Raw genomic sequence first — 14,560 nt, forward strand, 5'->3', positions numbered from 1 at the left:
GGATGAAAGCTATAGAAAAGGTACCGTCTATGGAAGAAGGACAAGGATTTTACTCCAGACTTTTCCTGGTACCAAGAAAAGAAAACCAATGGAGACCTATTCTCGACCTGTCCGCTCTGAACACATATCTCATTGTTCCAAAATTCAAAAGGCTGACCCTACAGCAACTTCTTCCCATGCTGGGCAAGGAGTCTTGGCTGGTGACTCTAGATCTCAAGGAGGCATACCTGCACGTCCCTATACGACCAGATTGCAGAAGATACCTCAGATTTCTTGCAGGATCAGAGCATTATCAATTCTCAGCATTGCCCTTTGGCTTATCTACTGTGCCCAGAGTATTCACGAAATGCCTGGCATCAGTAATTGCTCATTGCAGGCTTCAGGGAATTCAAATTTATCCATACCTGGACGACTGCCTGATACAAGCTGACAACAAGATCAAATTAAGAGAAGATTTGGAAAAGGTTATTCTCCTACTGCAAACCCTGGGATACACAGTCAACATAAAAAAGTCAAGGCTGGTACCATCCCAAAGGATAACATTCTTGGGTGCAGAACTGGACACATCAAATCAAATGGCATTTCTCACAGCAGAAAAGCAAAAGCAACTACCACTCTATTTCATGGCTTTAACAACGCAGAACCAGCTTACAGCAAGGAAAGTCCTGCAAGCCCTGGGTTACATGGCATCTTGTATAATTTTGATTCCACATGCCAGACTACATATGAGGAAGTTGCAATGGTACCTAAGGAATTTATGGTCTCAGCACAAGCACAGCCTAGAAACCTAAATTCCAATAATTCCATGCCTGAAGCAAGAATTCCTGTGGTGGGCTCAGGCCTGTCAGTTGAACAGAGGACTGCCTTTCCGCAGCCCTCACCCAAGCCAGACTATCACCACGGACGCCTCAGACCTCGGTTGGGGGGCACACATGGCGGACAAGTGTATACAAGGCCTATGGACACAAGACCAGCTGAACCTACACATAAATCAAAAAGAGATGCTGGCAGTGAAGCAGGCAATTCAGACCGTTTCTACAACAGGGTCATTTGCTGATAAGGACGGACAACACCACAGTCATGTGGTATATCAACAAACAGGGAGGCACACACTCATGTCCTCTATGCCGGATGGCAATGGACCTGTGGAATGTGGCCCTGAACCTCAACATTCAGCTCCAGGCCATATTTGTGCCAGGAAAAGAAAATATACTAGCAGACACCTTAAGCAGAACTACCACGGATGCCCACGAATGGATGCTGCATCCAGACATCTTCAAATCCATTACAAAGAAATGGGGGCTACCAGAAATAGACCTGTTCGCATCCCCACACAACCACCAATTGAGAAAATTCTGCACAAGGACATACCACCCACTTGCTTGGAAGGTGGATTCCCTATCCTTCAATTGGGAAAACCTGACAGCATATGCATTCCCACCTCTTCCTTTGATGCACAAAGTGCTACTGAAGATCAAAGAAGATCACCCGAGGATCATCCTGATAGCTCCAGACTGGCCGAGGCAGCATTGGTACCCGCTACTGAGGAGTATGTCTCGGGCACACGCATGGCCTCTACCTCTAGTTCCTTTACTGCTAACACAGAACAACTTCAAGATCCTGCATCCAAACTTGAAAACACTGCAGCTAGCTGCTTGGAATATTACAAAAAACAAAATAACCCAGATTTATCTCAGAGGGTTAAAGACATTATCCTGGAGGCTCGCAGACCCTCCACAAGGAAAACTTATTCAGCCAAATGGAAAAGATACCTCATTTGGAGTGCAGCAAAAGGAGAAAATGTATCATTAGCAAACATAGCTAACATCCTGGAATATTTAGCAGAACTTTTTCACAATGGCCTGTCTTACTCCTCCATTAAAATTCATGCATCAGCAATTTCAGCAGAATACAACATGGATCCTCCAGTCTTCTCTCATCCTCTACTCAGGCAGTTTCTGAGAGGAATTAAAAATGTAAAGCCTCCAAGGAAGCCACCTTTGCTTACATGGGACCTTAACTTTGTGCTAGAAAAGTTAACACTTCCCCCTTTTGAATCAGCAGCAACAGCAGAATTACAGTTCTTATCTTCGAAAACTGCTTTCCTGCTTGCAATCACTTCAGCAAGAAGGGTTTCTGAATTACAGGCATTAATGGCAGTACAGCCCTTCCTCATCTTCCATCAGGATAGAGTGTCCTTGAGAACTAACCCTACTTTTATGCCAGAGGTAGTCTCCAGGGTATCATTGAACCAAGCAATCCACCTACCAACATTCTTCCCCAACCCACAGAACAGGGGCGAAAGACTACTACATACCTTGGATGTACACAGGCAATTGCGCTACTATCTGGACAGAACCAAGGACAATAGAAAAACTGACCAGCTTCTGGTAGCATATGCAACAGGAATGGAAGGAAAAGCAATTTCAAAACAGACAATCTCAAAATGGATAGGAAATTGCATTAGATTTTGTTACTCTTTTCATGGAAAGACAACTCCAGAAAACATCAGACCTCACTCCACAAGGGCTACAGCCACTACTACAGCTTTCTTACGAGGAGTGGCTACCAAAGACATTTTAGAGGCTGCTACTTGGAGCTCCGTGCATACATTTGCCAAGCATTATAATCTTCCTTTATACTCCAGATCCCGGGCAGGTTTTGCCACTGCTGTTTTGCAAGGGATCTTAGCTACACCATAATCATCTTAGTGCCTCCTCCCCCAGTTTGGCTATGGTATTCTACCCATATGTTAGGACTGCAGATGCATCCTTGAAGGACATAGTACAGTTTTGTACCTACCATAAATGTAGATGTCCGAGAGGTATGCATCTGCAGTCAGGATTACCCACCCTCCTTCCCCTCTGTGGTACTCCTAGGGTATTTGCCCATCTTGTAGCTAGCTGGGGGAATCTATTATGGTGTATTTGTTTGTATATATGTATATACATGTTTATTTTTGTTTGCTCTCTACTGTTTGGAATCATTTGCATTTATCCAAATTTAGCCTTCCTAGAGGGCACCTGGCATCTGGGGCAAGAAACACTGAGGAAAATGGCGTTGGCTGATGCCTTTATACCCAATTGACAGCAGCTATGATGTCGGGTGAAGTGCAACATCAGCCAAGGCCAGACCCAGACTTTGGAATCCGGCCGACCGAAGGGCTGCCTGAGGCAGGACAACCCATATGTTAGGACTGCAGATGCATACCTCTCTGACATCTACATTTATGGTAGGTACAAAACTGTACTTTCTGGATGGTGACACTGCAGTCAATGCTTCCTTCCCTGGAAGAAGACAGTTGGATGTGCTGTATAGAACTTCAGGATGTGAAGTTGATCCAGAAGGTTTTTGCACGTCCAGCTAGGAGCTATTCACTTCCAGTTTTGAGCTCTGCCCTTTGGTCTCACTATAGCCCCAGAATGTTCACCAAATGCATGACAGTAGTGGAGGCTCACCTGAGACGACAAGGATTCCGGGTGTTTCCGTATTTGGATGACTGGCTCATAACCGCCCTGACCAGGCATCTACTGCTACAAACCTGGGATTGTATACTTTAGCTTTGCTCCTCCCTGGAATTTACTGTAAGTTACGACAAACCTGCTCTAGAGGCATCTCAAAATTTAATCTTTGTAGGTGCAGAAATAAATATAACCACGCTCATAGCAAAACTTCCTCATGACAGAGTGGACGATCTTCATCTACATGTCAAATTGTTAATCAAAAAAACTCAAGCCAGTACAAGACAAGTATTGCAGGTATCTGAGAGATGAGAGCAGTGCTCTTGGCATTGCAGGCATTTCAAGACTCTCTCCCTCTAGGAACCATAGCAGTTCAATCAGACAATATGTTGGTGGTCTAGTACATAAACAAGGAGGAACCAGATCTTCTCTTCTTTGTCAAGAAGCTCTAAGGGTTTTGCAGTGGGCAATGTCCTCCCAACAGTTTTCTAATTGCAGTGCATATCCTGGAGAAATCCAGCGTGAGTGCAGACAAACTGACCAAGGCCATATTATGGCCACACAAGTGGTCCCTCAATCAGAAAGTAATGGAAGAGATTTTCCAAAAATATGGCCAGCCTTGCTGCGACCATTTTGCTTCACCCACCAGTGCAAAATGCAGCAACTACTTCGCCCTAATCCCTCCTATGAAAGTCACCAAGGGATGCACTTGTTCACGATTGGCCTCCGGGACTCCTATATGCTTTCTCTCCAATTCCCAAGAAAGCAAGTCTGTTAGAGACCATGATAATTCTGATTGCACCCTATTGGCCTTGTCAAATCTGGTTTCCCTTTGGACAGCCTCATCTTCGGGAGAATCAATGGATTCTGGACCCAGATCCAGATTTATTAATGCATCCATCGGGAATGGCATCCCAGCCTTCACAACCTCAAGTTGACAGCTTGGCTGCTCCAGTTCCCTTGATTGCCAGGTTTCCTCGTTTGTCCTGTCCGGTAAAACAAATTCTGTTATCCTCCCATAAAACCTCTATGCGTAACTTGTAGAAGAGTAAATGGAATAGGTTTGTAATATAGGTGACTGATAGCCAGATGGATCCCTTTTCTGCGCATATATATATATACATATATATATATATATATATATATATATATATATATATATATATATATATATATATATATATATATATATATATATATATATATATATATATACACATATACATACTATGCTGGAATTTCTAACCAAGCTTTTTCATGAAGGTGCGGCTGCTTCTACTATTAGAGTGTCACTAGCAGCAATATTAAATTTCCATGTAGGAGAAAACGGCTCTACTATCATGTCACACAGACTCTGTAAAGCCTTTTTGAGAGGAACAATGATGATTAGACCCCCATACAAGGACCCAGCTCTTCCCTGGGATCTGAACTTCATTTTAACACTTATCATTTATTCCCCCTTTGAACCTTCAGTCACATGTGCTGTAAACATTTATTCCCCCTTTGAACCTTCAGTCACATGTGCTGTAAAGTTTTTGTCTTGGAAAACACTCTTTTTGGGTGGCTGATTTCCTCAGCGTGAAGAGTCAAAATTGCAGTACTTGTCTTTCAAACCCCCTTACCTAATTTTTCATAAGGATAGTTTCTTTATGCACTAATCCTTCATTTCTTCCTAAGGTTGTGTCGAAAAGAAGCCTAAATCACTATATTGAGCTTACCAATGTTCTTTCCTAATTACCAGAACAAAGGCGAATACTCCCTGCATCTTCTGGACGTGCATAGACAATTAAGTTTCTACTTGCACAGAACTTCAGAATTTAGGAGATTGGATCAACTTTTCCCCTTTTCTGTTAAAGCACATTCCACCAGATCAGTAACATTTGCATTTGTTTACCGGGAAGGTCCACTAGGCCAAAAAGTGGCCATTTTCAGTGGAGACCGGGGCCGATGTACAACACATTAGTTTTAACTTACAATAATGATTTCCCTGACATCAAAAACGTGATATACAAAAACTGGAGGGTTTTTGACACTGATCTAGAATACAGTAAGATAGTGGGTATGAACCCACTTATATATAAGAAAGTTGTTTGCATTAAAGATATGCTGAAGAAAGTGAACACCTTTGTCCAGGTTGCGAGGATGACAAAATGTGGATGCTGCCCACAGTGCAAATTCATATTGGAAGGTGATGAAGTGGAACTAGAACATTTTGGCATTATAAGACTAAACAAGAAATTTAATTGTAATACAAAGATTATTGCCTTTTTAGCTTTATGCCAAAAATGTACTTGATTCTATATTGGAAAGACGAAGAAATGTTTAAAAAATAGAATTTACCAACATAATTAAGACATTAGAAAGAAAATTTTGAATAATGTTTTATCTGTACAAATTCAAAAGTTTACTGACCATTTCTTCAGATTTGTTATTAATAACCAAGTGGATGGGGGGCAGAGAGGTGGACCTACAGATGATTATCTTGAGTAGAAAAGAGTTACAGTGGCAGCTTCGAATAAATGCCACTATTCATCCTGGCCTAAATGAAAACATTTCAATTAGTTCTAAGATTAAAACAGCTTTAGTTTTATGAATTTTATCTGTTTTAGACAATGGATTTGTATGTCTTTATTACATATACATATATAAAGTACTTGTGTTTTGTTTCCTTTAAGTAATAATTATTTAACTATTCAACCAGTCAAATGTTAAATGGTTGCTGGGGTGTAAAAGATGGGTTTGTACATGTTTTTGTTACGTATTCTGAAGAAGTTCTTTCTTTAAGGACAAAAGAGTTAAAGAAATAGATTTGTATTTTACAACAGTGGTCAGGAGCCTCTTTTCATCCTGTTTCAGTATTTATTGGTTCCAAGCTTGTTTCCCGTTGTTTTAAGTTATGTACTTACCATAACTTTCCATGTATGTTGCCCATCTCGACCTTTATTCTCACAACCCACCCTCCATGTCCCCTTCCAGAACTCCTGGAAGACCAAGTGGGCATTGGTTTTATGGATCTCCATAGCCTCAGACATACTGACATTTTCCTAGAAAGAGACCATAATTTATGTATAGATTGTTTCTTTCTGGGGGGCAAACAAGATCTGAGAAAGTTGGGGAACTGCATTATGGGTAGGGAAGGACACCCACAAACTTTGCTGAAGACCTCGAGGTATTGGAGAGACTGAGACGGATCCGACACATCGGATGCAACCCATCAGTGAGAGTAATGGTCGAGATGGACAACACACATGGAGCATTTTACCTTCTTCCATTCCCCAGATCTCATTTGCCGCAGCTTTAACAAGCACGGGTTACGAGCTCCTGGCGGTTAGGTAGTGAGTATTGGGTGAATTCTTGACTTTTAGCAATTTTTTGATAGGTGTGTGTTTGTGATCATTTAAACCCTTTAGCCTAGCTTAACTTTAGTATATTCCCCCTTCCCCTTATTCCTGTGCGTCAGTGTGTGTGTGGTGTGGTTTTTGTTATGGCTGAAGGCCCTAAGGCCATTTTCTCCAAGTGCTCTGAGTGTGGCCATAAGCTCTCCCCAGCCGATGGCCACACTCAGTGCGTTCTTTGCCTGGGGGTAGCACATTTATCATCGGGCTGCCTTATTTGCGCAGCCTTTAACCCCCAGGCTGTGAGGGATAGGAGGAACAAGCTTATCCTGGCGGGTCTTTTACCCACGGATTCTGATTCTTCCTCCTCTCCCTCAGTGGCTCCAGCCACAGCTGCGGCTGTTCAGCCAGCTGTGCTGTCTCCCCTGGCTGGTACTCAACCTCCCACCATTTCCCAGGGAGAGAAGGACTCCAAGAGAAAACAGAGGAGAGAAAGAGAGAGAGAGAGAGGGATAGAGAGAAACATAGGAGCCACAAGCAGCGGGCCGACTCAGCCCCCTCGGCCCCGCCGGCGAAACAACTCTCTTCTCCCCTGAAGATTCCCGGGTCCTTCCCCTCTCGGCTCCATTCCCCACGTTTCTCTCCAGAGCCAGAGGAGGAGCCCTGGCCATCTTCGAGGTCGTCGTGGCGGCCTTCCCAGCCTGCTTCGGCGGCCTCTGCTAGGTTGACACGAAGCCTCTCAGACGCTGACATGGACCGGATGATGCGTCGCTTCCTCCAAGCCCAGATGCAGATGGGAGTGCTCCTGCCTCCCCCCCCCCCCCCCGGGGGGGGGGAAGCTCAGCCCCATTTTTTGCCCCCATAGCTATAGCTCCTTCTCCGATCCATTATCGGGTTTCGGAGCCGTCGGATCCGAGTAGTCTCGGAATCAGGGAGTCGGCGCCGGTAGTAGTTGCTACTTCGACTCCAGCAATGCCCTCGAGTTTGTCGGATCCCTTTTCGGATCCGAGCTCTCAGGGCCGAGAGCCATGCGTCAGATCCGAGGGGGTAAGTGTGTCTACGGCTCCTTTGGGGTCAGAGCACGCTTCCCTTTCGGGTCCGATCGCTTCGGCTCTGATGCCGATCCACACGTCGGATCTGAGGGTGTTGCTCATGGATCCCGGAGAAAGCGCTTCACCTTCGGCGTTCGATGTGGTGGAGAGGGTTCTCTCGAGAGGCTACGGATCCATCCACCATTCCCTCGCAGATGGGCTTGTCTTCCATCATCCGGCCCCAGGGACAGCCTGCGTCGACGCCCCAGCTAGTTCCCCTGGAGGAACATGACCCTGTTGGTGAGTCCTCCTTCTTTGAAGTTAGCTGGGGGTATACAAATACATATGCAAACACTTCCAAAAAAAAATTCTAAACCTGGACTTTTTGTACATACCTGGGAGCCATACATATGTCTTCCCATTGTTCTGTTAAATTGCTTTTCCAGTCTCTTGTCTCAGTCTTTTCTAACCTTCTCTGATTAATTCTTATACTTATTTTGCAATATTTTTCCTGCCTTTTTAATTATCCATTTTTTAACAGCAGCTTTTGTTCTAGATTCACCTAAAAACTCTATCCAAACAGGTCTTTTACTTAGGATTCCCCTATCACTTTCTTTTTGCTTATACTTTGATATCAGTCCCTGGTAGGGAAGACTGTCTCTAGCCTGCTGTCCAAATGTCTTCTTGGCTTTATCCCAGTTTTAATTCCTTTCCTTCTGTAGTTATTTGCTGCTGATACCTTCATTCCTTTGACAGTTTTCTCTAGTAAATTCCAGACTCGCATGCCTATCTTCTGTACTTTTATGTGCTTTATATTTACACCCATTGGCAAAGAAAGAAAGGGATTCAGAAATTCAAGGGTATAATTGATGTGGTAATCAAGAAAAGTTGGCTTTATTTTGTACCCAATAATTCCAGAGGAGGAGATCTCAGTCTTGTGGAACATTTTGAGACGGTTTCAAGTTTTATCAGAATACAAAATTAATGAAGATAAAACAAAGGCTATAGCTGTAAATTATGTATCCACACATGAATTGTTCAGTAGTACTCATATTTGTGGGGACACAGTAAGGTGAAGTATTTAGGACAATGGATTAAAAAGGGTTTTGCTATGGTATTTATGGATATGTGGGAAGAGAATAAACAAAAGACAATACAAAACTGATAAACTAGAAGATCTTGTTTACGGATAGGAAGATACAGACAGTAAAACATTTTAGACTGTTTATTTTTATGTACAGGTCAGGGGTGTTTTATCAACTATAGGAGAAGCCAGCTGTAGACCATAATTACTAAATACTTGAAGGAATTTGTTAGGTAGGGAAAGAGAGCAAAAGATGAGAAGGATAAGTTGTTTCCTCCCATAGAAAAAGGTGGTTTGTAATTACCTGATTTGAAGGAATACTTTAGAGCTGCACAGTTAAGATTCATTTTTTTACCAAACATCTTTATTAAATTTACACATAATGACAAGCTTACATTTATATAAAGGAAAAACATACAAAATGATATCACTTTAGTTGCAGTTTACATCACAGACATCACTGAAACAACTGTGGTTGTAAACCTTATACATCACTTATAAACTATTCAATCATTGTCAGTTAAGCATTATGTGGCTCATTCAAATCCTGCCTCTTAAACCTCGTCCCTGCTCTGCATATATTGTTCCCACAATTCCCATTTTTCCTATGTAGTTTGCTCCTTCCCTTTTCTAAAGATCTCGGTTCCAGTTTTATCTCTGTTACTATATTCACTGCTTCTAGTAAAGTTGATCTAGACTTTGATTTCCATTTTCTAGTAATTGATTTTTTGGCAGCCACCATAATTAGACTCAGCAAGGCTTTACTATGTCTAGGCAATTCTGATTCTGCAGCATAACTCAAAAAAAAAAATCATCTCCCCAGTCAGTCCAGTCTGCTCACCCAGCATCTCCGACAGCGCGACCCGCAGGGAATCCCAAAAGTCTGCCAGCTCATTACATTCCCAAAAAATATGTTCCTTGCTACCTCTTTCTTGCTCGTCACACCTTCAACATTTGCTATCCACTTTAAGAAAAATTGCACAGTTAAGATTTCTGTACATAACACAAGCAGAAGACTGCAAATAAAAGTGGAAAGAAGTGATATTGAAATGGGGGGGGGGGGCAGGCAAAATTAAGAGGGAGTAGGATTTGGGGAGCATATCCTTAAGAAGAAGAAGAATGATGCAGAATGTTATTTTAAAAACTTACCCAGCTCAGGAGTGGAGAAATGAGATTTTTACCAATAGGGATGACTAAGTAGGGGCATAGAAAATAGGAAAGAGGGGCTGGAATTTGTTGGAGAAAATTAACAAAGGAGTAAAAACTTTGGAAGCTAGGGAGGGAAATGTAACAGGAAGGGATGAGGCCAAGCAGAAGTATGGACTGTGGGATGGAGACTGCCTTCCCAACCACGGACAGATAAGAGTACAGTCAAAGAGAAAGGAACATGGGAGTGCTAAGTGAAAGACTATCCCTGATTGAGTTGTAAGTTGAGTCTAGGTCAGAAGCTGCTGTTAAAAAAGGGGTAATTAGAAGGTTATATGAAATAATGCACATTAACTGTAGCAATCCATTAGAAGAGGCTAGAAAAGATCATAACTGAGAATGGAAATGCAGTATACAAAGGAACAGTGGGAGGACATTTGTATGGCTCACAACTTTCTACAAGTTTAGACATTTTGTATAGCAGTGATTGCTCTGGTTAGGTACTTTTAATACACCAAGCAGACTTCAGACAATATTTCCTGGGGTAGATAGCAAATGCTAGAAGTATGACGGGAAAACAAGGGATAATTGGGAACATGTATTTGAGAATGTAATGAGCTGTCAGAGTTCATAAAGATTCCCTACAGGTTCCTTTGTTAGATATACTGGGGGAGCAAATTATTGTAACTAAAGGCAATTATTCTTTTGAATTTGGATATAAGATCTGAATTGTCTGGACATAGTAATTACTAAATATAATGCCTTTGGTTGCCAAAAAGCAACTACTAGAAAATGGAAATAAAAATCTAAATCAGCTGTAACTACTATTGAATGTTGTAAAGGAGGTAAACGACTTGGAGATAGATCTTTAGGAAAGGGAAGAAGCAATATATATATATAAATGTGGAATTTGTGGTAACACTATATATAGAGTAATGTTCAGGAAGAGTGAAATTTAAGAGAAGGCACAATTTAATGGATTTATATAATTTTGGACATAATGAAAAATCATAGTATCATAGCAGAACATTAGGCTGCCAACCCAAGGGGCCTTTTTAAGCCTAGCCACGCTTCCCAGTAAAACTTCATAGGTATTGGTTCCCAGTTTCCAAGGGCTGAGCATAGGTGCCTGAGTATTTACGAGCTTCATCTGTCAAACAGAGACATAGGCACCAGACCAGGGTTATATTTATTGTTCCTCATCCACTGATCTAAGTTTTGCTTAAATAAATGCAGAGATGGACTCTGCTCCACATGGATGGGAAGTCTGTCTCAGAGAAGGGGGGGGGGGGGTGTGAGGCACATATACTTGTCCTTCCAACATATCCTGTTTATGTTTGCAGGCAAGGTTTAGGTCCCTGATTCGGGTGTTTCTGATTTTGTTTGTTTTATAGATTTGCAACAGGTCCATGATGGTTGGATCCAGAGGATGTTTGTAGACCAGGCATAGGTCACTTCTCAGCAGCCTGCAGGAGACCAAACAAGGCTTTGAGGCAGGCAGTCTGTATAGGCTTTTTATGAGGAATCTCCGTTGATGCCCCAGTTGTTGTTGTAGCATGTGCTTTGCCATGTACATACTGAAGGGGGCATTGTACTCAGTGTTTGGATATAGATGCCATATCTCTGCTTATAAGCTATGAAACATAGAGTGATTTCCAAACTACAGTAGACAGATGATCTTCAAATGCCAAATCACGGTCTACATGCATTCTCAAATCCCTGACTACAGAGTATATTGTTGGAGGTGTATTGTCAATATAGTAGTTTGTTGAGGTGGCCTTCTTTCTGAAAGGTACAATGATGCACTTTATTGGCATTAAGTTTTAGACATGACCCTGGCACCAGTTTAGTCTACATCAGACCTTATTGGAGAATATTTGTGTCATGAGGGGAATACAATGACTGCATTCAGTTTGCAGTCATCTGAGAACTTAGTCAGCCAGAGGCTCTTGATGGTAGCCTTGACCTCAGAGAAGAGCAGCCCCAGTAATGAGCCCTGAAGTACCCCACTAGTAAGCAGCCCTTTTGTGGAGGTAGACTCCCCATTCCAACTTCTTGGGGTCCTGTCTGTAAGCCAGCTGTTATCCAATGGGTGATGTAGGGGTTTATGCCTAATTTAGGGAGTTTTTCCTGCAATACTCGAGTTTGGTATTGTAGCAAATGCCTTTGCCAGGCTGAGGTAGGCAATAAGCACAATTTTGCCATTATCCAGTGCTTTGGTGACCTTCTCAAAGAAGTCCTTCAGATTGAGTGGGCAAGACCTGTCTTTGACAAACCTGAACTGATTTTTTTGTTTTGTTTTTTTTTTTTTTTTTAGCAAAGTATAATGCATGAAAAAGGAAAGTGTTTCTAATGGTTTGTTGTCTTTGTTATTAATGAATGTGTAAACACAAACACCCACCAGGGCAGAGTCAAGTAAAACAATTGAGATACCACAAAGTCAAGTAACCAAACCACGAAGGCGGACAGACTACAGACGTGACTCGTCTGTAGTCTGTCCGCCTTCGTGGTTTGGTTACTTGACTTTGTGGTATCTCAATTGTATTAATGAATGTGTACCCATGTCATAATAAAGTATATGTGAAAATAATAAAGCTGTTTAAAAAAAATGATGTCTCTTAGAAGTGAACTGTGCAATGTGTAAAGTTGCAGTGGATCCCTAAACTGCTTATTTTAAACATTTGGAGCACAGGTTTTAAGACAAGCTGAATATAATTATGAACCCACTCTTCATGATTACAGGATATAATAATGTTTAATTATGATGAAATATATCATTTTGCAGTTTAAGTTAAATAAAATGCCATTTTTGAATGTACAAGTTTTGCTACTGTCAGCATACCTCTCATCTTCTTCTAATGTCTGTCATTATTGAATGACTGTAATCTTCAGTGATTTACCTGGAATTCACTGCATTTACAAGTGGCAGGACTAAAGTATGAGACAGAATCAGGGACATTCAGTGTTAGAGGAATGAGGGACAGACTTTTTTTGTCAGGTCGATGACTGAGTGATATGTTTTGTGATTAGGCTTGCAGGTTTGGAAGTAGTTCAGGTTGACTGTTATTCTGTAATGACTCGGCTAGGGAAGGTATTGACCAGTTGGTGCTTACTATGTTTTATCCATTTTATAAACATAATAATTCATATTATGTTCTGAAACAGTTTTTGTCTAAATGAAGAAAGTAGGCTTGAGTGTGGGCATTGCCATCACGAGTTGCAAACTCTTAACAGTTATTAACAATATTAGTTAAAACTTTTATGTCTGTATTGATGATTCTTCACAGGTGTTCTGTTAACCATTGATACTTCTGGTACTTTGTGCCTCTGTGTTTATTATATGGAGTAAGAACTAAATACGTAAATCTCACAACTTGATGATTTATTCTTCTTGGCAGAGGGCATTGAAGAGGCATTGAGGCAGAAAGACCTTGCTGACACAATGCATTCATATGAGTACTATCCAATTACTCCAGGAAAATATGTTGCAACTATCCTGTGGGGGGGACATAACATACCCAAGAGGTGAGTCTTAAATATTCAAGAATAAATTTCATTTTAAAGTTGTAAATGTTTTTTTAACACTGAGCATCAAAATTTATGTGTCATGTGCTATAGTTCATCTTCTGAATATGCAGTCATTTTACAAACTAAATAGAAAATGCACATTATATGTGTGTGTTGTAGTGTATGCATGGGGGGAAGGGGATCCCCCATGAGAATTTAGTTAAAGCTTTGGTTGACATGGGATGTGTTATTTGGTGTCCATCAAGCAGTCTTTGACAAGTAAGTGATGTGACAGCTGATGTTAGTGAGATGCAGGATTACATGGATAATGTTTCTGAGGTGAATTAGGCTGATTACAGTGAGTCACCCTTAGATATTTGTTGGCAGCCCCCTCCCTGATGATGGATGGATTATCTGAAAGGTTAGGTGAGTTTAAGTACTTATATCACTTGGCAATGCAGCCATCTCATGCTGTCTGTGAGTTGATATGGGCCATGTGCCTTCCTTGTACTCCTTGGCTTCTGTAGTTCTCAGCATCTCAGCACTTGTAAGCAAGGCTTCACCGATTTGTTGCTGTTGTCTGACCTGCCCTGTTTATCTACTGTTTTTTTAACCTGCTTTCGTAGTTCACTGGTATTCACTTAAGTATTGATTTGAATCCCAAAAGAGTAAAAAAAAAAACAAAAAGTGAGAAGGTATGCCTTTCCTTGCTGGGTGACTATAACAACATTGGCAAACAAGGAGTCATTGTTCTCTGTCAGACTGTAACAGAATAGATCCATCTTTCCAGTCAAGGGATGAAGTTTGTTTTATGTTGTAGATGGCTTTTTTTAAAGACTTGTAGAAAAAGTGAATGGAAAAATAAGTGAGGTTTCCATTGCTGTACTATTGATATCTGGGAGGAGTGTGGAGAAAGAGCTTTAACCAGTAGTGATACTGGGCAAAAGTTGTGGATGTGACAGTTGTAGGTAGTGTGTAATAGATATTGCAGTAGAG

The 14,560-nt window shown here is 41.5% G+C and overlaps 1 protein-coding gene across 3 annotated transcripts in view; it reads left to right on the forward strand.

The window, feature by feature from the left end:
* The window catches only part of FLNB (filamin B), a 4,683,119-nt gene that overhangs the window by 2,569,837 nt on the left and 2,098,722 nt on the right, over positions 1-14,560 (forward strand). For all 3 annotated transcript variants that reach the window (XM_044078790.1, XM_044078788.1, XM_044078789.1), the window contains exon 11: positions 13,456-13,582. In XM_044078790.1, coding sequence (XP_043934725.1) covers positions 13,456-13,582 — 127 coding nt within the window. The remainder of the gene's footprint in view (positions 1-13,455; positions 13,583-14,560) is intronic.

The sequence above is a fragment of the Protopterus annectens genome, chromosome 7.part1 (assembly GCF_019279795.1).
Source record: "Protopterus annectens isolate FY-2018-M chromosome 7.part1, PAN1.0, whole genome shotgun sequence".
Lineage (NCBI taxonomy): Eukaryota > Metazoa > Chordata > Ceratodontiformes > Protopteridae > Protopterus > Protopterus annectens.